At 43.6% G+C, this 24,205-nt stretch overlaps 1 protein-coding gene across 1 annotated transcript; it reads left to right on the forward strand.

Moving 5' to 3' along the window:
• The first annotated feature begins 770 nt into the window (after positions 1 to 770).
• Positions 771 to 23,103, forward strand: LOC135521944 (glycogen synthase kinase-3 beta-like). Its single transcript, XM_064947765.1, has 10 exons — positions 771 to 1,169; positions 6,370 to 6,557; positions 10,832 to 10,915; positions 11,041 to 11,151; positions 15,850 to 15,980; positions 16,260 to 16,464; positions 19,208 to 19,303; positions 19,454 to 19,640; positions 20,183 to 20,260; positions 20,503 to 23,103. The coding sequence occupies exons 1-10, from the start codon at positions 995 to 997 to the stop codon at positions 20,565 to 20,567; spliced, it is 1,320 nt and encodes a 439-aa protein (XP_064803837.1). The 5' UTR covers positions 771 to 994; the 3' UTR covers positions 20,568 to 23,103.
• The last annotated feature ends 1,102 nt before the right edge of the window (positions 23,104 to 24,205 follow it).

Here is a 24,205-nt window from a genome sequence, read left to right on the forward strand (position 1 = left end):
TGAAGACTAGAGTGGCTAAAGGTGCTTGCCCACCAGGCAGTGAGAATAATCCACTCTCCATTCTTCTGGTGATAACATCATGTGAACCTGCTATATTTTTTGATTTTCAAATCTCTTTTTATGCCAAGATGGTCAACTTGGTCTGCTATTTTCTCTACCTTTGTGTGTGTATGTCTGTCTCACTGTGTAATTCTGAGGGGTCAGATCTTCAAACTCCATTGCTGACTTTTCCAAAATGTTGCTTGAGATGTATTTATGCTGTTGTTGAGCCTCTGGGTATCTCTACATCAGTGGTTCCCAACCAAGGGTACTATTCTGTTGATGATACAGTAACCAAAAAAGGTTGGGAAGCACTGCTCTATATTTTCAACTCCTTAATGCCTAGTTAAATAAAAGATTTAAATGCAAATTACATTTTCATTTCTTCACTCACCATTCATTGGGGAGCATTACAAATTGTCAAGACAAGCACAATAAGAAGCACTATGAATAGCTGTCTTTGGTGTGTATTTTCTATTAAAAGACGAAATGTATTATCTTTATTTGTATACTTCTACCGTTTGTAACCACTAAGCTCCACAAGTGCACTTTGGGGTGTAATCATTAGTCCAAACTGTTGCATGTTGCAACGAAGCGAGAGTTTCTATTGGCCAAATTCAGGTAGGCTCCGCCCTGTGTCGTTCCGTTGTTTTCGTTAAAGAAACGTTTTGCAACAGAATTGGCGTAATGGATACACCCCAGTTGGATCTCCCCTCAAAACTTCGTTACCCATGAAGCAGTGCTATCAGCCAGTGCGTTGCTGTGCGTCAAGTCCAACCACTGTGCCAAGCGAAGAAGAAAGGGGGAGACGTACAAGCTAGCTAAAACGATATGCTACCAATGCAGTTAAATTTGTAACGACTACTTTAGAAAGGATAGGTCAACTCTGTGCCTGCTTGGCTTTAAATCGCAACAAACTTTTCCCCTGCCCCGGCTTTAGCGCACATAAAACGATATGAGCGGCAGCGGGCGGCCCAGGACCAGCTCGTTTGCTGAGCCTCCAGGGGCTCCCGGAGCCGTTTCAGCCGCCGCCGGATCGTCTGTTACCGGAGGGATTTCTGCAGGAAAATCTGGGGCTTTACAGGCCACAGGGAGCAGCTCGACTGGCTTCGGAAATTTGAAACTAGCCCGTGAGTATAGCTAATTGAACAAAAAAAACGATGGGATCGGGATATATATATATATATGTGTGTACTGGTAATTTAAACGAAGTATCTAACTAAACAAATTGATGAAACTGTCGATGTTATCATTTCTAGAAGCAAACCTAGCTAGCTGGCTAGGCTATGTATGTTTTTGTAGAAGGGATAGTGGGATCAAGCCGGGCTTTGATTGTGGCAAATCTAGCTAACGTTAACTAGCATAGCATTTGAGGCGAAACGTCTATACGATGTTAGAAACGAGGGGAAAATTGGTGAAAATAGAATGGAACCAGATTTCGGTGATATTTTTCGTTGGAAGACAGATTGGAAACCGGGCATCAACGGTAACGTTACATACCTAGGTGAAATCAAACTAGGTTGACCGTCGTCCTCATTTGGCTAGTTAGCCTGTAATCTTAGCTATTAGCATTGAAAGTTATGTAGCTGGTTGCTTAGTTAGCTAGCTAACGTTAGACAGGTAACCTAGCTAACAGCTATATATGCTATTTAGGGAGACGAAGTTAGCATTAATTCAGTTCACATAACGTAAAATATTGGGAATTTATACGACATGGCTTAACGTGACCCTGACCAATTAGCTTTAAATCTAGCTAACTTGTTCAAGAACGATTTTCGTGCTAGTTTGGTTAGCTTGTCCAAGACAGGAATAGAATTAGCCAGCTGTGTCAAAGGTCTGTCAATGTCATTTTTATAACGTTACAAGTCCAGTTTTGTTTTGCAGTTCTTTGGTCAACCGTTTTAGATTGAGCAATAATGTGGGTGGTAAGGAACCGTTACGTATCTATCATAACAACGTATTTCCAAATACAATATGTGTTAGTCTCATCTCGTTATTGTTCAAGGTCTATGATTGATTTTCCTCATATTTGCATAATTTGACACGTCCATATATTGATAGATCAAATAATCTTCATAATTAGGCAAGTCCTATTGCTTTCCATTGAGATTTCCGCACCACGTTGAGGATTCTTCCAAAGGGTCTCATTCGCACCAATTTTTACAGCCAGTGCAATGACAGGACTTGACTGTATGCCCAATGGTAGTTTGGATATGCAGTGTTGGCAGAATATCTACAGGGAGGGAGGGAGAGAGGGAGGTGTTGACATGGTCAGACTTAGGGAAAACCAAATCTGGAACATTGCGCCACAATGTCCATGTCAAACAGACAGTAGCTAGTCTACTCTGCCATATGTCAGGAGGTGGTTGAAAGATTACCCATCAACTTGGTCTGCTCTTCTCTCTACCTTTGTGTATGTCTGTCTCACTGTGTAATTCTGAGGGGTCAGATCTTCAAACTCCATTGCTGACTTTTCCTAAATGTTGCTTGAGGTGTATTTATGTGGTTGTTGATCCCCTGGATTTCTCTACATCAGTGGTTTCCAACCAAGGGTACTATTCAGTTGATGATACAGTAACCGAAAAAGGTTGGGAAGCACTGCTCTACATTTTCAACTCCTTAATGCCTAGTTAAATAAAATATTTAAATGCAAATTACATTTTCGACCAGTCATCATTTCTTAACTCTGTTCATTGGGGAGCATTACAATTGTCAAGATAAGCACAAGAAGAAGCACTATGAATCGCTCTCTTTGGTGTGCATTTTCTATTAGCAGTTGAAATATGATTGTTATTTGTATACTTTTACTGTTTGTAACCACTAAGCTTCACAACTTTCTGAGGTCTCATCGTTAGTCCAAACAGTTGCATGTTGCAGCGACGCGAGAGTTTCTATTGGCCAAATTCAGATAGGTCCCGTCCTGTGTCGTTCCGTTTCTTTCCGTTAAAGAAACGTGGCAACACAATGTCCATGTCAAACAGACCGTAGCTAGTCTACTCTGCCATATGTCAGGAGGTGGTTGAAAGTGTACCCATATTTTGGTAAGACTTTAGTTGGTCCCTATTAAACCTAATACTTATCAATTCAGATGTATTTGCCACTGACATTTCTTCAGTTGAAAACCATAAACGTTTCATACCAGTTTCCAATCTGATCACTGAAGACCCGGCCTGGGTCAACCATGGCACTTCAGACTGCACTGTGAATGTGCTCAGCTCACCAATGGAACCATATGGGCTGATGTTGAAGCTTCAGTGTGAAGGGATTTGACTGGAGAGATTGAGGCAGGCAGTGAAATAAGGCAGGGAGGGGTATTGGGGGGCTGAAGGCAGAGTGAATCATTGGAAAGATAAGCTGGAGGTGGGAGATGAAGACTGGAAACAGGTGAGCGACAGATAAATGACGAGCATATAGACTGTGCTGGTCAAATGTCTTCTCAGTCCAGCAGGGTATACATGAACACCTAGCCTAATCAGCAGGTCATCAGTGGCCCAGTCTCTGTTCAGGTGTTCTAACAGTAATCCTCGGTTTTGAATGGGGTCTGATTTTGGTCTCTCCTGACCACAGTACTGTATTCCTAGAAGGTTGTGCCCACTGATAAGCGTTGTTCCTGGTCTGGAGGTGTCTGGACCTACCAGAAACCATAACAAAGGTGCTGCGCTACTGTTAGGTTTCTGGAAGTAACACTGACTTGTCTAAGTGAAGTGCAAAACCAAGATCAAGAGTTCTAAATGTCTGACAAAAAGGTGTCAGACAAGACATAGGCAATAATTGCCAACAGGATTGTCTTAGTATCCTGGGGCTGCATTTAGCGTTGTTGACATTTCCCAGCTTCCTACTGCACTAATGTTCTCAGCTCCTATCCTGGGGACCCACATGTCTGCACATATTTGTTTCAGCACTAACACACCTACACCTGATTCAACTAATAAAGGGCTTGATGGTCAGTGAATTAGTTGCATCAGGTGTGTCTATATTAGTACTGGGCCCGGTTTCCCAAAAGCATCTTAAGGCTAAGTTCATTGTTAGAACCATATGATCCTATGCTTCGAAGATCAACTTAGGCTTAAAATGCTTTTGGGAAATTGGCCCAGGTCTGGAACAAAACTACAGTTGTGGGCCACCAGGGCTGGAGTTGAGGAACACCGTAATAAAGAGTAAGTGGCAGTGCCACTAATCTGGTTAATATTCTTGACCTCTCTCTGTCAACTTTGTAGGATACTGCAGCTCTGGCATAAATAAATGTTTGGTTGTAATGCATGGCTGTGTAATCGCTAATCCTTTTAGTGACTGTGTTCACTTGCTTTATATTTAGAAATAAGCGACGAGTTACTTGAGACTAAAGTCTGAGTGTTCTGGAAATCACTTCTCTTACTCTTTCATTCAATCCTACTCATCAGACCTGTGTTAACTTCCTCTTTAGGAACCAAAGCACTTCCCTGACAGCTGATCTGTCTGACTGCTCATCTTTGCATTCATCATTAAAGTGACTATCATGCCACTGCTGTTTCATATTTAACACTCCCCTCTTGACTCCACTCCTTAAGAAGTCTACACAGACGCAAACGCTGTGAGCCACATGATTACAGATCAGATGACGTTCTCTGATCGTATGAGACGTCAGAAGGAAGAATAGTTTAGTGAGTCATGTAAGGATCTGGTTTGGATTAATCAATGCATGTAATGCCTACCCAGTGTGAAATCTACCACCAGCTATGATGACCCTTCATATACTAGTATGTGAAAAGCTATGTAAGGCATCTCCAATGTGTTTTATTAAAACACGCCATCCAGCTCTTTGACATCCAGAGGTGTCTAGTCTACATCATAGGAGTTGACTTTAAATCCATCAATCAACTGCGCCCACCTAATGCTTTTAGCGGTGCTGAACAAAACCTCCTGCCATTCACCCTCCCTTCCAGTCTGATTCCTGAGACTGACAAAGTCCGGCTTTACACCCTCTAAAAAAATCTGGCTTTACAATTAGAGGATCCAAATTAAATACATTTCCATCTTCAGCAGAGGAAGATCCAAATGTGTCTTCTCAACAAACTCTTAAGCTAGTCACCCACTTATACAGCTTTGTTCTAGAGGCCTTGTCAGACTTTAGAGTAGAACTGGGAGATACAGAGTTATTAGAGAAAGCATGGTCATGTTGAGGCAGGCGAATGGAGGGTGAATGGAGGAACCGGCGCACACACTCACTGGGTGTGCTACTGTACTGTCCATTCAATGTTATCACAGGCTCTGACAAGCTAGTTGGCTCCAGGCCCTACCTCTACTGTAGTGTTCCTCCTCCCTTCACAGTCTGCTACTGGTGTGTCAGTCAGTTCACCCTCAACCGTTCACACACACCACGCTGAACTGCACGTCTGACCCGAAGTAGAACTGTCACTCACGGTATGAACTCAGAGAATCTTCCTTTCCACAAGGTCGCACATCAGACAGACAGTAGGGCTGTGATGATACCAGTATTGTGATATTTTTTTCCATGTCATCAATGAAAACATGAAGCAGACCACTATTTGGTCTTTTGAAAATTTGCGATATGTAAAATATTGTCCCCTATGGCTTGGAAAAAGGATGACAACATGTTAGTTTCCAACATTAGGTATTTTTTCCTAAAGAAGTTAAACCGCGTTGTGCTTTGTTTCCTTGCCAAAATACTGAGTATCGCAATACTAGTATTGTCCCGGCCCTAACAGACAATGGCCCTGTTAAACACTTTAAAAATGCACCCTCCATTGCATAAAGACAGTAATTATAGATCTGACATTATGACATTCTGTTAAAGCGATGTTGGAGAGCCCTCACTTTCACCCAACCCACCGTGTTACATTGCCCATTACCTCAAGAAACTGAGGAAAGCAATAATGCATTTCTCAGTATTGTCAGGGTCCTAGTGTTTAAACCGTACTGGCCAGTGTAGTGAGGGGGTGAAGAGGTTAGCGGAGTTCAGAGCTGTGACAGCCAGGCGTGCAGCCTCCCCCTGGGGAGCCGGGGAAGGTGAGGCAGGGTGGAGTTGGTTCACTGTAGGTACTACAGCTCATTACCAGCTAGTATTATGTGTCTGTGGGGAGAGGCTTCCGAGGTTATGGACATTTAGAGAGAGAGGGGGAGTGATGAACATTTGTTTAGTGTTTCCCCTCAGGGGAAAAGGATGAGGTGACCGTCACTACGTTTCCTGCCTCTAAACCAGAGTCATGGTCCTCTCAGTGTCTGTGTGTGTCACTGCATCTGGATAACATCTAAAATACTTGGGGACCTTTAGCCCCCTTCCCAAATGGTTATGTACCTTAATGTGTTTTGACCTCTGTACCTCTCCCCCAGGAGACAGTGGCAAGGTGACGACTGTGGTGGCCACACCAGGCCAGGGTCCAGACCGCCCACAGGAGGTGTCCTACACAGACATCAAGGTGATCGGGAATGGTTCCTTCGGCGTGGTGTACCAGGCCCGCCTCATTGACAGCCAGGAGATGGTTGCCATCAAGAAGGTTCTGCAGGATAAGAGGTTTAAGGTACAGAGTCTACAGACACACAGCACAACCCACTTCCACTGGCAGTCTACGACAGTGTTGTAGTACTCAAGTCCTGATTGTAAATAAATAAATGTGTACTTGTGACTTGACCATTAATGACTGGGACTCACCTTCCTGTGTATTTGCACTTGGACTGGATAGGCTACTATGATAAGCAGAACATTAGCAGCACTGCGTGTGCAGAGTATTGAGGGTTCTGTTCTCTAGCTAGCAGTGGGAATGACGTGCCACACTGGCACACGTGGCCTACGTCTGCCGGTGCGCTGTGGCGAAAGCAAACGCTGAGTGTGGGCAGATAGGAAGGCAGGCTTCGCTCACTCACTGCCTCTGATCATGGTGCCTTCAGAAAGTATTCACACCCCTTGACTTTTTCCATATTTTGTTGTGTTACAGCCTGAATTGAATTTGTGTCACTAGCCTACACACTAGCATACACACAATACCCCATAATGTCAGTAGAATTACGTTTTTCACCATTCATACAAATTAATAAAAATGTTAAACTGAAATATCTTGAGTCAATAAGTATTCAATCCCTTTTGTAATGACAAGCCTAAAGTTCAGATGTAAAAATGTGCTTAACAGGTCACAAGTTGCATGGGCTCACTTTGTGTGCAGTAAGTGTTTTACATGATTTTTGAATGACTACTTCATCTTTGTACCCGACACTTACAATTACTGTGGGGCAAAAAAAGTATTTAGTCAGCCACCAATTGTCCCACTTAAAAAGATGAGGGCTGTAATTTTCATCATAGGTACACATCAACTATGACAGACAAAATGAGAAGAAAAAAATCCAGAAAATCAAATTGTAGGATTTTTAATGAATTTATTTGCAAATTATGGTGGAAAATAAGTATTTGGTCACCTACAAACAAGCAAGATTTCTGGCTCTCACAGACCTGTAACTTTTTCTTTAAGTGGCTTCTCTGTCCTCTACTTATTACCTGTATTAATGGCACCTGTTTCAACTTGTTATCAGTATAGAAGACACCTGTCCACAACCTCAAACAGTCACACTCCAAACTCCACTGTGGCCAAGACCAAAGAGCTGTCAAAGGACACCAGAAACAAAATTGTAGACCTGCACCAGGCTGGGAAGACTGAATCTGCAATAGGTAAGCAGCTTGGTTTGAAGAAATCAACTGTGTGAGCAAGTATTAGGAAATGGAAGACATACAAGACCACTGATAATCTCCCTCGATCTAGGGCTCCACGCAAGATCTCACCTCGTAGGGTCAAAATGATCACAAGAACGGTGAGCAAAAATCCCAGAACCGCATGGGGGGACCTAGTGAATGACCTGCAGAGAGCTGGGATCAAAGTAACAAAGCCTACCATCAGTAACACACTACGCCGCCAGGGACTCAAATCCTGCAGTGCCAGACGTGTCCCCCTGCTTAAGCCAGTACATGTCCAGGCCTGTCTGAAGTTTGCTAGAGAGCATTTGGATGATCCAGAAGAAGATTGGGAGAATGTCATATGGTCAGATGAAACCAAAATAGAACTTTTTGGTAAACTCAACTCGTTGTGTTTGGAGGACAAAGAATGCTGAGTTGCATCCAAAGAACACCATACCTACTGTGAAGCATGGGGGTGGAAACGTCATGCTTTGGGGCTGTCTTTCTGCAAAGGGACCAGGACAACTGATCCGTGTAAAGAAAAGAATGAATGGGGCCATGTATCGTGAGATTTTGAGTGAAAACCTCCTTCCATCAGCAAGGGCATTGAAGATGAAACGTGGCTGGGTCTTTCAGCATGACAATCCCAAACACACCGCCCAGGCAACGAAGGAGTGGCTTCGTAAGAAGCATTTCAAGGTCCTGGAGTGGCCTAGCCAGTCTCCAGATCTCAACCCCATAGAAAGTCTTTGGAGGGAGTTGAAAGTCCGTGTTGCCCAGCAACAGCCCCAAAACATCACTGCTCTAGAGGAGATCTGCATGGAGTGTGTGTGTGAACCTTGAAGACTTACAGAGAACATTTGACCTCTGTCATTGCCAACAAAGGGTATATAACAAAGTATTGAGAAACTTTTGTTATTGACCAAATACTTATTATTTTATTTTCCACCAATGATTTTCTGGATTTTTCATTTCATCCACAAAGACCAGGGAGGCTTTCCAATGCCTCGGAAAGAAGGGCACCTATTGGTAGGTGGGTAAAAAATATATGAAGTGGACATTGAATATCCCTTTGAGCATTGAAGTTATAACTTACACTTTAGATGGTGTATCAATACACTGTTTTTTTTTATGTATGCTTGTTTGTTTTTTTGAATTGTTGAATTAATAAACTAAGCTAATGCTAAAACCCAGTCATTACAAATATCCAGGCGTCCTTCCTGACTCAGTTGCCGTAGAGGAAGGAAACCATTCAGGGATTTCACCATGAGGGCAATGGTGACTTTATAACAGTTGGGAGTTGGTTGTGATAGGATAAAACTGAGGATGGATAAACAACATTGTAGGTACTCCACAATATTAACCTAATTGAGAGTGAGAAGAAAGAAGCCTGTACGGGAGGAAAATATACAAGGCACTAAAGTGATACTGCAAAAAATGTGACGAAGCAATTAGCGTTTTGTCCTGTATACAGTACAACACATTACTGAAAAAAAGAGACTGAATGGAGCTAAACACCGGAAAAATTAGAAACTTGCTTCAGATTGCTTTCCACCAGGCACTGGGAGAGAAAGTCACCTTTTAGCAGGACAACAACCTCAAACACAAGGCCAAATCTACACTGGAGTTGCTTACCAAGAAGACAGCGAATCTTCCTGAGTGACCGGGTTACTGTTTTGACTTAAATCTATGACAAGACCTGAAAATGGTTGTCTAACAATGATCAACAACCAATTTGACAGAGCTTGAATATTTTTTTTTAAAGAATACGGGCCAAATATTGCACAATCCAGGTGTGGAAAGCTCTTAGTGACGTACCCAGAAAGACTCAGCTGGAATCGTTGCCAAAGTGCTTATACAAAGTATTGACTCGGGTGTGGTTACTTACTTGTATATTAGATATTTCTGTATTTCATTGTCAATAAATGTGCCAAAAATATTTTTATACATGTTTTCATTTTGTCATTATAGGATATTGTGTGTAGATGGGTGATAAAAAGAATAGTTAATCCATTTTGAATTCGGGCTGTAACACAACAATAAAGCAAGGGGTATTATGTAGGCTGCACATTAAGTGACTCAATTCCTTGTAACCATCAGTCACCAGCCTACTATTTAGCTTTGCCTGGTTAAGAAACACAAACTGCTTTATGAAATTGAAAACAATAGTATTGAGTTTAAAAGGAAAACAAATCTAGCTATTAGCTCTCTCCCCTTGAGTATTAAAAAGTAGGCTGTCTTTGAATTCGTCGTCTCGCTCTACCCTCCTACTTTCCCTAGTCTTCCTCTGGGTTTCACTCTGGAATAAAAAAAAATTGCTGGGCAATTTACCAAAAGCCGAGACAAGACCTGAAAATGTTACAATTATTGGAAATAATCATCTTTTGGGAGCACTATCCAATTCCGTCCAGAGACCATTCATCCCTTTAAAACATTATTGAACAGTCTATTAAAATAAAATGTTTGATCCTGTGTATGAAGGGCTTGTTTGTTTTGTGGGCTATTGCATATCGTAGGCAATTATGACATTTCTGCAACTGGAGGAAAATCTTTGCGTTACTTCAATGCTCACATAAAAATCTTCCCACCAGACCGCCACTAGTTGTTGCTGGGCAGATTTCTTCTACCAAATCAAGAGGAGCCACTCTAGCAACATACGAGCACCGAGCTAGCAAGCCGGCAATACAAGCGAGCAAAAAAACATTAGTAACCAAAATACCAAATATGTCTAAAGAACCCTCGACTCATAACTTTTGCTTTCATTTTTTTTTCTATATGCACAAACCAATATCATTGTTATTTTTTGTTAAATTCCAACCCAGTGATTCAGACTTGAGCACTTGGATCAGGACTCGAGCACGGACTTCACCATTGGTGACTCGAACTCAACTTAGCCTTAGACTTGTGACTCAAGCACATGACTCAGTTTAGTGACTCAACTGAAACACTGGTCTACACACACACACAGTGCAACTCACTGCCACTGGTAGTCTACAGAAACACACCATTGCCCCTCACTCACACTATTAGATGTATTTCTGTGTGTTCTCTCACCATAACTCAATGTTACTACTGTTCAATTGATGAGTTCTTAAGACCTAAATTACACCCCTTGCTATTTCTATACTCCAGAACCGAGAACTACAGATCATGAGGAAATTGGACCACTGCAACATAGTCAGGCTACGTTACTTTTTCTACTCCAGTGGGGAGAAGGTATGTACAAGTCACACTACCAGGTATTGGGAACAGCATGACATTTTCACGTTTAAGAAAAATCCAGACTTGTCAAAAAATGTGTTCAAGAACATTGCTCTTCTCCTAATGTTTTCCTCTTACAGAAAGATGAGGTGTATCTGAACCTTGTGCTGGACTTTGTCCCAGAGACAGTGTACAGGGTGGCCCGGCACTTCAACAAGGCCAAGACCACCATCCCAATTATATACGTCAAGGTAATGCACTCACTACTTCTCTTCCCATGTTTCTCTTAGTACTTTCCCTCCCTTTTATCCTCGTTTTCTCTTTGTTTTTTTTGCTCTCATTTTCTCACTGTCTCTTCATGTCTCTGTTGCCCTCTCACCCCTCCGTTGTTCCTCTTTAAGCTCCATGCTGCTAGAGGCAGAGTTCTCTATTTAAATGAAATGGTACTAGGCTTGGGCGGTATACCGGGGTATTTGGAAATGAAGTTTTTCAATAAATGTTCATATTTGTGGCTATTTTTTAAGTAAATACCTGCAGTCAACTTGTGCAATACATTAGGAGATGAAGCGGATTGCGTTCTTCATTTACCCGTCACGGTATTTTACGTTATGAAGCTTACTGTATTTCCCCAGAAAGCTAGTCACATGTTAGTTTTTGTAAATGGCACAACGGGAGAAAGCGGGAGCAAGTGAGTCCAGCTGTTTATTGATTAACTGTTTTGTTTCCCCCTCAAGAGTGATTAGGGACATGCACCTATAGTTTCCTTCCCAGAAAATACATTAGTTCAGCAGAAATTTGCTTCATTTTGATGAGATGCCACAGAAGTGCAAAGCTATTTGGCTGGCATTGTAAATGAGCTTACAATGAAAAAGCAAGGTATTTCTTGCAAAACCAATGCATGGCTGTCATATTTCTAATGTTTACCATAGAAACACTGTAGCTGGCTACATTTCCTAATGTTTTGCTTGAAGTTAATCTTGCGTTTTACCAGAGAGAAGTAGGCTGGTTACACTGAGGAAAAGTAGCTACACATCAGAGCGCTGTCTGCTGATAGAATGCCCTTAGTGAGTTCTCATCCCAGTGGACAAGTGCAACTGAAGCACAACGTTGATCTGATGCCGAGCAGAAATGACATAGAATTAGTTTACAAAACTCAGCAAGATTTTACTATTTTTCCTGAATGCAGAATTCTTCATGAACACGACACCTTAGCTTAACATTATATCATCCTCTCCAGGTAGAGCAGACAGGCCCGTTGCCCTAGCGACTGCACAACGTGATCACATGCTGCTCCAGAGCCAGTACTGTTCTTCCTTCAGATAAGCACTTGGTTTGTACAATGTATTTAGTTGACATTCGCTTGTAAATGTCCAAATTCACCAAAAATTATATTCGGTAGCGCCTACCTAATGTATAACTTTATGAACGGATTGCCGGTCTTTGCAATTACTTTATTTTCGTTTGCGCTCGTTAGCATATTTAGGTAGCAGCCTCCATGGAAATATGCCATTACTTGTACTCATTTTGTTAGCGTTCTGGTAATAGATGCCCACCAGGCTTTTTTGTGTTTTGTGGCTCCCCCTTGTGTACTAAACAGGTAATACTGTAAATCCCGCCATGAAGGAAGGACAGAATGAAAAAGTAAAAGTATGGGTACCGCCCAACCCTAAATGGTACTGTATTTGAATATAGGACTCTTCCCCCAAGTATCTGATGAGGAGAAAACACATTGATGTTATGTTCTCTGTTCTGACTCTTCACTGACCTCCGGTAGTCTTTGTCTGTCACCTTTTTTCAAACTCCATTCTCTTATTTTCCTACATCGGAACCCCTTTTTTCCTACATCAGATTTTTTGGGGGACAATACCTACTTCAGTGTTTTAGAATTGGAAAAATTTGAGAGAGAGAAACCAATTTTCTCTGTTTGCAGTAGGCTTGGTTGTGTGTTTAAAGGGCACTTACTTTGTCTGTTAGCTGTGTGTGTGTGTGTATGTGTGTGTGCTATGCCCCGTGGCAGTAGAGGACTATCTGTGTCTTGTGGCCCATTTGCCTCAGCTCACCCTGCTGTCTCCTGTGGTGTGGAGATGCATACTGATCATACACACACACACTGCCCTCACTCAGCATCTCTATACTCCTCTCTAACTCTCCCTGTGCTCCTCTCATCCCTCCCTACTCTCTCTTTATGCACATCTCTTCCTTCCCTTACACTCCCTCTCTCCTTGTTCCCTTACTACTCTTCAGCCCCTTTCTCTCTCCAATTCAAAGGGGCTTTATTGGCATGGGGAAACATATTTACACTGCCAAAGCAAGTTAAATAAACAGTAAACAGAAGTGAGAAGACAAAAAGGCAACTGAGCTAAACGACTATCGCCCCGTAGCACTCACTTCCGTCATCATGAAGTGCTTTGAGAGACTAGTCAAGGATCATATCACCTACACCCTACCTGACACACTAGACCCACTCCAATTTGCTTACAGCCCAAATAGGTCCACAGACGACGCAATTGCAATCACACTGCACACGGCCCTAACCCATCTGGACAAGAGGAATACCTATGTAAGAATGCTGTTCATCGACTACAGAATTTAACACCATAGTACCCTCCAAACTCGTCATTAAGCTCGAGACGCTGGGTCTTGACCCCACCCTGTGCAACTGGGTCCTGGACTTTGACGGGACACCCCCAGGTGATGAGGGTAGGAAACATCTCCAGCCTGCTGATCCTCAACACTGGGACCCCACAAGGGTGTGTTCTCAACACAATCATCATGTTTGCAGACGACACTACAGTGGTAGCCCTCGGAGTGTGGTGTCAGGAAAATAACCTCACTCAACGTCAACAAAACAAAGGAGATGATCGTGGACTTCAGGAAACAGCAGAGGGAGACTCAAACTTTTACAGATGCACAATCGAGAGCATCCTGTCAGGCTGTCTCACCGCCTGGTACGGCAGCTGCTCCGCCCATAACCGGAAGGCTCTCCAGAGGGAAGTGAGGTCTGCACAACGCATAACTGGGTGCAAACTACCTGCCCTCCAGGACACCTACACCACCCGATGTCACAGGAAGGCCAAAAAGATAATCAAGGACAACAACCACCCGAGCCACTGCCTGTTCACCCCGCTATCATCCAGAATGCGAGGTTGTAGCGGCTGCTCGGAGCCTTCACCGTGCACTGCCACTTTAAGAGCGCATGTGCAGTAAGGAAGGAGGAAATAGAGAGCTTGTTCAGCTCTTTGGGGAGGAGCTCTTGGGTGGCGCGACAGTTTGATTGTGTGTGCTGTGCTACAGAAGTTTTGTTTGTTTTCAGCGTGTGTAGTTTATAAAGTATTTAACTCAATCATCGGTGTAATCGCTCTAGGTCGTGGTTGTTTTCGTTTTGGACCGCGCCCGTTATGGATCGCATGGATTAGTAGCAACATTGTTTGCGAAGCTTTAACATACAAACCATCGGACAGTCAGACAGTACACTGGCACGCCTGAAGACCACAGCTAAGATCTCTCTTGTTCTCTTTCTCTCTTTCGCTTCCCGCTATCGTTCCAGTGCTTTACCCTGCAACAGACTCTCTATTTTTCCAATGCACTTCCCATTGAAGTTCATTAGAGCTGGACTATTATTGCCCTGCCAGAAGTATTTGGATGAACATTTTAGTTAAAAGGGAGGTTGCTTGCAAGTTATGCATTGTTATGTGAACTGTATTGAGGTGTACTAATGACATGTGGCCGAGAAGACTGTGGACATTTTTAAGGCCTTTGTTCTGTCTATGAACTCCCCCCACATTCATACTCTCTGCACTCCTCCACTGGACGATAATACAGATTATTGCAAATCCTCTGTTGATGACTGGGTTCGTTCTTGTATGAAGTTGCTGTTTAATTGCTCTGCCATTATTAGTATTATTGTATGAGGTATTCTTGTTGGGGTTACCCCTGTGCTGTGATGTGGGTTTTATATGGTGTGTATTCTCTTTTCTCTCCACTGGCTATCTGGTAAACAGGCTACACTCGAGGCAGTCTCTTCTGCTGATGTGTGGGTCTGGTAGTGGTACTCTCTCTATTCTACTCTTTTCTTTCGGCATGGTTAATACCTGCCTGGCGCACGAACAAAATCATTCTTTACCCCTCTAATAAATACCGCTACAGATTTCGCCACAAGGTCAGTACAGGTGCATCAAAGCAGGGACCGAGAGACAGTAGCTGTTTTTCAATCTCAAGGCCATCAGACTCTTAAACAGCCATCACTAACATTGAGTGGCTGCTGCCAACATACCGACTCAAATCTCTAGCCACTTAATAATAAAAAATTGGATGTAATAAATGTATCACTAACTTTAAACAAAAAATGGTTTCTCCATCACTTCTCTGCCCCCCCCCCCCCCCATGCTCTTTCTGTGGTGTGCAATTAAGCTCGTTTCCCTCCAAATCTGCCCCTCTGCCACAGCCCGGGCAACCGCGTCCCCATCAACACCCGTCTGTCTACCGTGTGCCCAATAACACAGCTAACGACCCAACAGAGAGACTCCAACACACGCACACTCAGACAGCCAGAAACCCTTACACACACACACACACACACACACACACACACACACACAGTCACATTTTCTGCTATGCTAGCTCTAAGCTTTGCAATGGGAGCATTGTACTGGCATGACTAAAGCAGAGAACCCACAAGTTGTTGCAATGTGTTTGAGTAAGTTGCAAACATCCAGAATGTTTGACTGTTCTGAGTGCAGTGAAGTTGGTAACCGACAGTAGACAGTCTGGACACTTGGCATGACGAGTAGTAGTAATGGAGGGGATTATGATGATCGGTGCTGTTACTGTCTGCTGTGCTGCGAACTGTGTGTGTGGTGTGCTTATTTCTTATAGAATTATTTTTTAAACATACTTTCCACACCTGAAGTGTTTAAGTTAACATCATGTGTCCTGTGTTCTCCCTCCAGGTGTACATGTACCAGCTGTTCCGCAGTCTGGCCTATATCCATTCCCAGGGCGTGTGTCACAGAGACATCAAACCCCAGAACCTGCTGGTGGACCCCGAGACGGCCATCCTCAAACTCTGTGACTTCGGCAGGTTAGTCTGCCTGTCTGTCAGTGAGCATCTCTGGCCATCTCTGAATGTCTCTGCCTGTGTTTGTGTTTCTTAGGCTGCGTTTACACAGGCAGCCCAATTCTTCTGATCTTTTTTCCACTAATTGGTCATTTCAGATATTTGTCAGATCTGATTGGTCAAAAAAATATTCAGTATTGGGCTGCATGTGTAAATACCACCTTACTGCTCAGTCTGTCTAAATCGATCTGTTTCAATGTCTTTTTCTCTGAATGACCACCTCTCTTCCCCTCTTGTCACCAGTGCTAAGCAGCTTGTTCGCGGGGAGCCCAACGTGTCCTATATCTGCTCGCGGTACTACCGTGCCCCCGAGCTCATCTTTGGCGCCACAGACTACACATCCAACATTGACATCTGGTCAGCGGGCTGCGTACTGGCTGAACTGCTGCTGGGACAGCCCATCTTCCCCGGGGACAGCGGAGTGGACCAACTGGTAGAGATCATCAAGGTAGAGAAGAGGGGACACCAAACTGTAGGGGTGGGAGATGGAAAGAAGAGTGTAGGTCTATGTTGGCGGCGGTAGGAGCGTAGGTCTATGTTGGCGGTAGGAGCGTAGGGTCTATTTTGGCGGTAGGAGTGTAGGTCTACAGTGGCTTGCAAAAGTATTCACCCCCTTGACATTTTTCCTATTTTGTTGCCTTACAACCTGGAATTCAAAAATTGACTTTTGGGGGTTTTGTATCATTTGATTAACACAACATGCCTACCACTGAAACAAACAAGAAATAATACCCAAAAAACAGAAAAACAGAACTTGAGGGTGCATAACCATTCACCCCCCCCCTCATACTTTGTAGAGCCGTCTTTTGCAACAATTACAGCTGCAAGTCTCTTGGGGTATGTCTCTATAAGCTTGGCACATCTAGCCACTGGGATTTTTACTCATTAAAGGCAAAACTGCTCCAGCTTCTTCAAGTTGGATGGGTTCTGCTGGTGTACAGCAATCTTTAAGTCATGCCATAGATTTTCAATTGGATTAAGGTCTGGGCTTTGACTAGGCCATTCCAAGACATTTTAAATGTTTCCCCTTAATCCCCTTAAACCACTCGAGTGTTGCTTAGGGTCATTGTCCTGCTGGAAGGTGAACCTCCGTTTCAAATATCTAGAAGACTAGAACAGGTTTTCCTCAAGAATTTCCCTGTATTTAGCGCCATCCATCATTCCTTCAATTATGATCAGTTTCCCAGTCCATGCCGATGGAAAAAAATTATGTTTTTGGGGTGAAGCGAGGTGTTGGGTTTGCCCCAGACATATCGTTTTCCTTGATGGCCAAAAAGCTCAATTTTAGCCTCATCTGACCAGAGTACCTCCTTCCATGTGTTGGGGGAGTCTCCCACATGCCCTTTGGTGAAAACCAAATATGCTTGCTTATTTTTTTGTTTTGGCAATGGCTTTTTTTCTGGCCACTCTTCCGTAAAGCCCAGCTCTGTGGAGTGTACGGCTTACACGGAACCCAAACCGGCTGCGCGTATGCGCCATCGTGCATAAATTAATTTTCCCCTAAACCAAACGCGATCACATTTAAGTCATTTAGCAGACGCTCTTATCCAGAGCGACTTACAAATTGGTGAATTCACCTTCTGACATCAGTGGAACAGCCACTTTACAATAGTGCATCTAAATCATTTAAGGGGGGTGGGGGTGAGAAGGATTACTTTATCCTATCCTAGGTATTCCTTGAAGAGGTGGGGTTTCAGGTGTCTCCGGAAGGTGGTGATTGACTCCGCTGTCCTGGCGTCGTGAGGGAGTTTGTTCCACCATTGGGGGGCCAGAGCAGCGAACAGTTTTGACTGGGCTGAGCGGGAACTGTACTTCCTCAGTGGTAGGGAGGCGAGCAGGCACGCAGGTTAAAATATCAAAACAAACTCTGAACCAGTGACATTAATTTGGGTAGAGGTCGAAAAGCATTAAACATGTATGGCAATTTAGCTAGTTAGCTTGCACTTGCTAGAGAATTTGTCCTATTTAGCAAGCTTGCTGTTGCTAGCTAATTTGTCCTGGGATATAAACATTGAATTGTTATTTTACCTGAAATGCACAAGGTCCTCTACTCTGACAATTAATCCACACATAAAACGGCCAATCGAATCGTTTCTCGTCATCTCTCCTCCTTCCAGGCCTTTTCATCTTTGAACTTATATGATGATTGGCATCTACACTTTTACCACGAGAACCGGCAAAACATTTTATTTCAATCACCCACGTGGGTATAACCAATGAGGAGATGGCACGTGGGTACCTGCTTCTATAAACCAATGAGGAGAGGGGAGAGGCAGGACTTGCACCGATCTGCGTCAGAAATAGGAGTTATATTTTAGCCCGTGGCATCGCAGATGCTCTTTGGTGCGTGTGAGCAGTGTTTTTTATTTTTATTTATTTTACCTTTATTTAACCAGGCAAGTCAGTTAAGAACAAATTCTTATTTTCAATGACGGCCTAGGAACAGCGGGTTAACTGCCTGTTCAGGGGCAGAACGACAGATTTGTACCTTGTCAGCTCGGGGGTTTGAACTTGCAACCTTCTGGTTACTAGTCCAACGCTCTAACCACTAGGCTACCCTGCCGCCAGTGTGGGTGCAATAATTGAATAACATGGATTTCTAAATGTATTTTTCGACACTCGCACACGTGACGTGTCTGGTCTGGTCAGCATGTTTGTGGTCCTATGGACAGATACTCCAATCTCCGCTGTGGAACTTTGCAGCTCCTTCAGGGTTATCTTTGGTCTCTTTGTTGCCTCTAATTAATGCCCTCTTTGCCTGGTCTGTGAGTTTTTGTGGGTGGCCCGCTCTTGGCAGGCTTGTTGTGGTGCCATATTCTTTAAATAATGGATTTAATGGTGCTCCGTGTTTGGAGAGCTCCTTGGTATTCATGGTGTCCCTTGCTTAGTGGTGTTGCAGACTCTGGGGCCTTTCAGAACAGATATATATATATATATATATATTACTGAGATCATGTGACAGAGCTTACTTAGGGGCTTCATAGCAAAGGGGGTGAATACATATGCACCAACCACTTTTCAGTTTTAAATATATATATTTGAAACAAGTTATTATTTTTCACTTCACCAATTTTGACTTTTGTGTATGTCATTACATGAAAAAAATACCTGGCGGCGGTAGGAGCGTAGGTCTATGTTGGTGGTAGAAGTGATCATTCTTGAGAAACTTCATGCATCTTTCACTCTTCCAGGTTTTGGGGACTCCGACGAGAGAGCAGATCCGAGAGATGAACCCCAACTACACAGAGTTCAAATTCCCCCAGATCAAAGCACACCCCTGGACAAAGGTACTCTCTGCCCTCAGTTCTATTTAAATAGCCTTAACACCATTGTCTTCCAATGGGATCCATATTAGAGAAAGAACATTTTGAAATGGAACAGATAAGACAGCCCAAATGAGTCAAACCAGATGCCCTTTTTTTCTTTCTCCCTGTCAGGTGTTTAAGCCGCGTACCCCCCCAGAGGCCATCTCCCTGTGTTCCCGTCTGTTAGAGTACACCCCTGTGACCAGGCTGTCCCCCCTGGAGGCCTGCGCCCACGCCTTCTTCGAAGAGCTGCGCCAGCCCACTGCCCGTCTGCCCAGCGGACGAGAACTGCCCCTCCTCTTCAACTTCAGCCCCGTCGGTGAGTCCACTGCCCTCCCCTCTGTTTGACCCTCCCTCAGTCAGTAGCCATGCCCTCCCTCGGTCAGTAGCCATGCTCCTCTCCCCTCGGTCAGTAGCCATGCTCCTCTCCCCTCGGTCAGTAGCCATGCTCCTCTCCCCTCGGTCAGTAGCCATGCTCCTCTCCCCTCGGTCAGTAGCCATGCTCCCCTCCCCTCGGTCAGTAGCCATGCTCCCCTCCCCTCGGTCAGTAGCCATGCTCCCTCCCCTCGGTCAGTAGCCATGCTCCCCTCCCCTCGGTCAGTAGCCATGCTCCCCTCCCCTCGGTCAGTAGCCATGCTCCCCTCCCCTCGGTCAGGAGCCATGCTCCCCTCCCCTCGGTCAGGAGCCATGCTCCCCTCCCCTCGGTCAGGAGCCATGCTCCCCTCCCCTCGGTCAGGAGCCACGCCCCCCTCCCTTTTGCCCCAAGCTTCTGTAATCCCTTCAGTTTTCCAGAGTAAGTCTGACGCGTGTATGTTGAGTATCCTGTGTGTGTAGTATGATCTCTCTCTCTCTCACTCGCAGAGCTGTCTATCCAGCCCCAGTTGAACTCCACACTCATTCCTCCTCACTCTCGCACACAGACATCACCTGCCTCACACGGTATGTACAGCACAGCCTACCCGACAAATGCTTATTACATGTTCAGTACATGCTTATTAGATGACTACATATTTACAAGACTAGGATAGGAGATATAGCTTCAAATCAACATTTAACAGCCTTTTTAAATTAATATTTTTGTATTTGGATGTTAAACCCAACATGCCTAAAACATTGACCTGATGGTGAACTGAAGTGTTTTGTGTGGTGTGTATCTGATGTCCTGTCTCTCCCTCCACCAGATGGCAGTGTGTCGGACAGTACCGCCCAGCCCAGCTCAGTACCTGGATCCATCAACAGCACCTGAACCCCCCCCCCCCCCCCCCCCCCGTCCCCCATTCACCCTGTCTTTCCCCTTTTCCTCTCAACCCCATCCCTCTCTTCCTACTCTTCCACCTCCTCTTAGATCCAAACTTCAAAAGACAACTATACACGCACACATACAACAACAATGCTACAAAATCATCTATTATCCCATGAATATTCCCATTATGGGTCTAAAATAATATATGTTGGTGGCAGTAGTCCAGTGACTGTTGGGTAGTAGAAGATAGGTGAATCTGACAAAAGCTATTCTGTATTATAATCTCTGCTAATCAAATTTTATCCCTTTAAAAAAAAACGTATTTATTTGAAAGTGCATTTTGTTATAGTGATGTATGCCAGTGAATGGGATGCGTCGAAACTGAAGCCTGTTTCAGTTCAGACAGTTTAGGACAATCTTCCATTGAGGTTAAAAGCCAAACGGTCACGTGGTCAGAGGACAGATCAGTCCCTGCAGCCAATGGGAAAACTCTGGGGAATGTAAGTGTTCATCTACCAAGACATTACTCCTAAACCGAGTCCAAAGTGTTAATTAGTTCTGAAAATTGAAGAACTGTGTTTTTATTTGTTTTATTAAATTGGATACCAAACAGCAGCAAATGGAACTGGCATTTTAAATTCGATGAGGTGATTTTTATTTTCTATTTTTTTAGAAGCTTTTATCACACAGGTGATTCAAAAATAATCCAAAGGCGGAAACCGCTAGCTGTTTTATTAAACTGTTTCTAAGAAGAAACATCGAAGTGAAAGTCTTAATGTCTTTTATTTGAATAAGAGGGACCTTTTTTAAAAGAATGGAATGTACATATTCAGTTTCTATAAGCTCTTGTCCCAGTCAGTTTAGCTGGAGACATGTGTAGGTGAGAAGTAACCTTTGCACATCTCTAAAGGGGAGTAGAGCGGAGCTGTAGGGGCCCGCTGCATCTCTTGTGCAGTGGAGATATGCAACCTGTGTATAGGAAGGGGTAGGGCTCCTCCAGTCACACCTGTACACCAATGGCCATATAGCCGTACTTGAACCAAAGCTCTGTCACATCAACTTTGAAAGTACTTGGCACTTTCACGCCTCCCTTTCTCTCATTTTTCCTCAATTCAGTCTAGATGCACAATTACACTGCATGTAGGGGAGGTCTTAAGTGTTAGTGCGCTTGTGTGTGAATGAGGTTTTTTTGTGTGTCCATCTCCAAATCAACCCACTGTAGCACTCTTGTTTTTTTAAGTCTAGATTCTAACAGCATCAGTGATTTATCATCAGTTAAACCTTGTTTTCATCTGGCCCACCAACACAGACTTGCGTGTTCACCATGCGTTAGAGCAACCACACCTGTTCTCCCTCCCCACTCATCACTGCACAACAACGATGGTTTGATCTAAAATACCTGCACCCAAAAAATGTAAATGCCCCAACCACTTCTGGAGCCTTCTGTTCCTCTCCTCCTTCCTCTGCCTCTCCCACTCTCTCCTTCCCTCTCTTTCTCTCACTGTAAATATCAAGTACCTTTTTATTTCGTTTTTTTTTTTGTTATTATATTGTTCTTGTAATTTCATTTTATTTTCTCTAGCAGAGGGGAGCTGGTGTAGCAGCAACCAGGCTCCTTCTCCTCAGTCTGTCTGTAAATACAACTTCATTTCAGTCCCTGGCTCGGGGGAAAAAACAGAACAAAATGTTTCTCTCGTTTTTATTCTCTCTCCCTCCATTTCTCTCTCGTTGCCTTTCCCCCATAAATATTATGATCACTTTATTTATTGTATTTTGGGGGGGTTTATTTTGTTTCTCTGGGGAGGGTTTGTCGTCGGCCGAAGGGTTTATTTTGTAAGAAGTCATCAATGCCCATGTCATGCAAAATATTCCAACTTCCAAGATTATTGGACTTTGATCCAAACTTGGGAGTGTTTTCCAATAAAGGTCCTGTATTTGCAAGTACACACCCTAGCCAGTAGGTGGAACTACATTTTATTTTCATTGATGTGAAGGGATTCTCACATGCCTCTGCGTCTATGGTAGTCTAGCTGATGTCCCAACAGTATAAATGACTGATCCTATGTCAGGTTATTGGTGATATTGCTGTATCTGGGTGGGTTTGAATGAGGGGGACCTTTGGGGAGGGTTGTGTAATATGTCCCAAGGCGTGTCCCTTCTCCCGTGTCCCATATGTTTTGTGTAATGGGTTTAACCTGTTACTTCTGTCTGTGATTACATGAATGAGTGATTGAATTTAATGAATGGATGAAAGAACTGACAAATCTTACAAAAGTGTGAGTTGGGAGACCGTGGATACATTTAAAAAAAATCTTAGCTCTTCATTTTAGGAAAACAATGTTATTTTTGTGTTTTGTTTTCCTGGCACAAGTTGGTTTTAATTTGTTGTGATCCTGATCTTTATGGCCCTGCACAAGGGTCATACCACATCACTGGTGGGAACGGAATGGTTTTGAAGTGGATGCGAGAGAGGGGGGCGGAGAGAGACTGTTTTTGTTTGTTGGTATAAATCAACTTATGAATAAAGTGATGAAACTGCCCTGGTCTCATGTTCTAAAGAATGGAAATGTGAATTCACACCATCCAATTTATGTAGTGTCAGGTGTGAATAGCACTAAAACAATCTGCATTTATTGACCAGCGTACTTGACTGTTTTGGCTGCTAGTTGCAGACAGACATTTCATTTATGATTAACTTAATGAGGAACATTAACTTGGGCGTGTTTATACTACACAGGCCTTAAGTTAAATGACACACCAATAAGTAGTAATGGCATTTGTTTCATGCAAATGAAGTCTGAATGGTAGTAATAAGGCAGCTGACGGCAGAACAGGGGCCAGAATGCCATAAGGCACTCAGGTTTTATAGAATGTTTCCACAGCTGATTCAGCTGTGAGGAGGCCAATGAGCCATCCATCAGGAGGGGTGGAGCTCACTGATCCATCTCTCACTCTCTTCTCTTCCCCACTAGCAATGCCAGATGCACTCATGACACCACGCTTTATGCCCCCCCCCATGGGGGGCCCATCAATGTGAGTAGCTTCCTTTTCAGCCCACTAATCTGAAAGGATACTACTGAGGAAAGCACTAGGGTCAAATAAGTCCACTAGAAAGAGCATTTTAATCAAATGGAAACAAATAGTCACTTCAACGAATGTCATGTGGAGTTATACCCCATTGACGACAATTTGAACTGTAGTAGTATCTGACATTTACTACTCCGATCAAAGCAATATTGCATGAGACCGTAATATATCATGAACGTTGGCACAGCTAGGATCATGGAGGAGAATCACTAATGAAAGGCCACTCAAATGGCTCGGAAGGATGAAATTAAAATAGTTATCAAAACCACACAAATGTCAGTGAAATGATACCTTGCTTCATGAAGTGTTATGCCTCTAGTTAATGAAATTACAGCTGGGAGAGCAAAAGGGAGGGTGGTGGCCAGGTGTCATTGGCTCATGAATTGGTGGGCATTATAGGCAGATTAATAGGCAAGCAGATCATAATATTCTTAATATTTTAATCTGCACATTTGATGGTGTTGTCATATGATGGATCCCCCTGTTTCTGCTTTTAAGAGCCCAGTTGATATCTGGTGAGACTTGATATGTCACAGATATAATACCCTTGAACT

Source organism: Oncorhynchus masou, chromosome 30 (genome assembly GCF_036934945.1).
Source record: "Oncorhynchus masou masou isolate Uvic2021 chromosome 30, UVic_Omas_1.1, whole genome shotgun sequence".
NCBI classification, from domain to species: domain Eukaryota; kingdom Metazoa; phylum Chordata; class Actinopteri; order Salmoniformes; family Salmonidae; genus Oncorhynchus; species Oncorhynchus masou.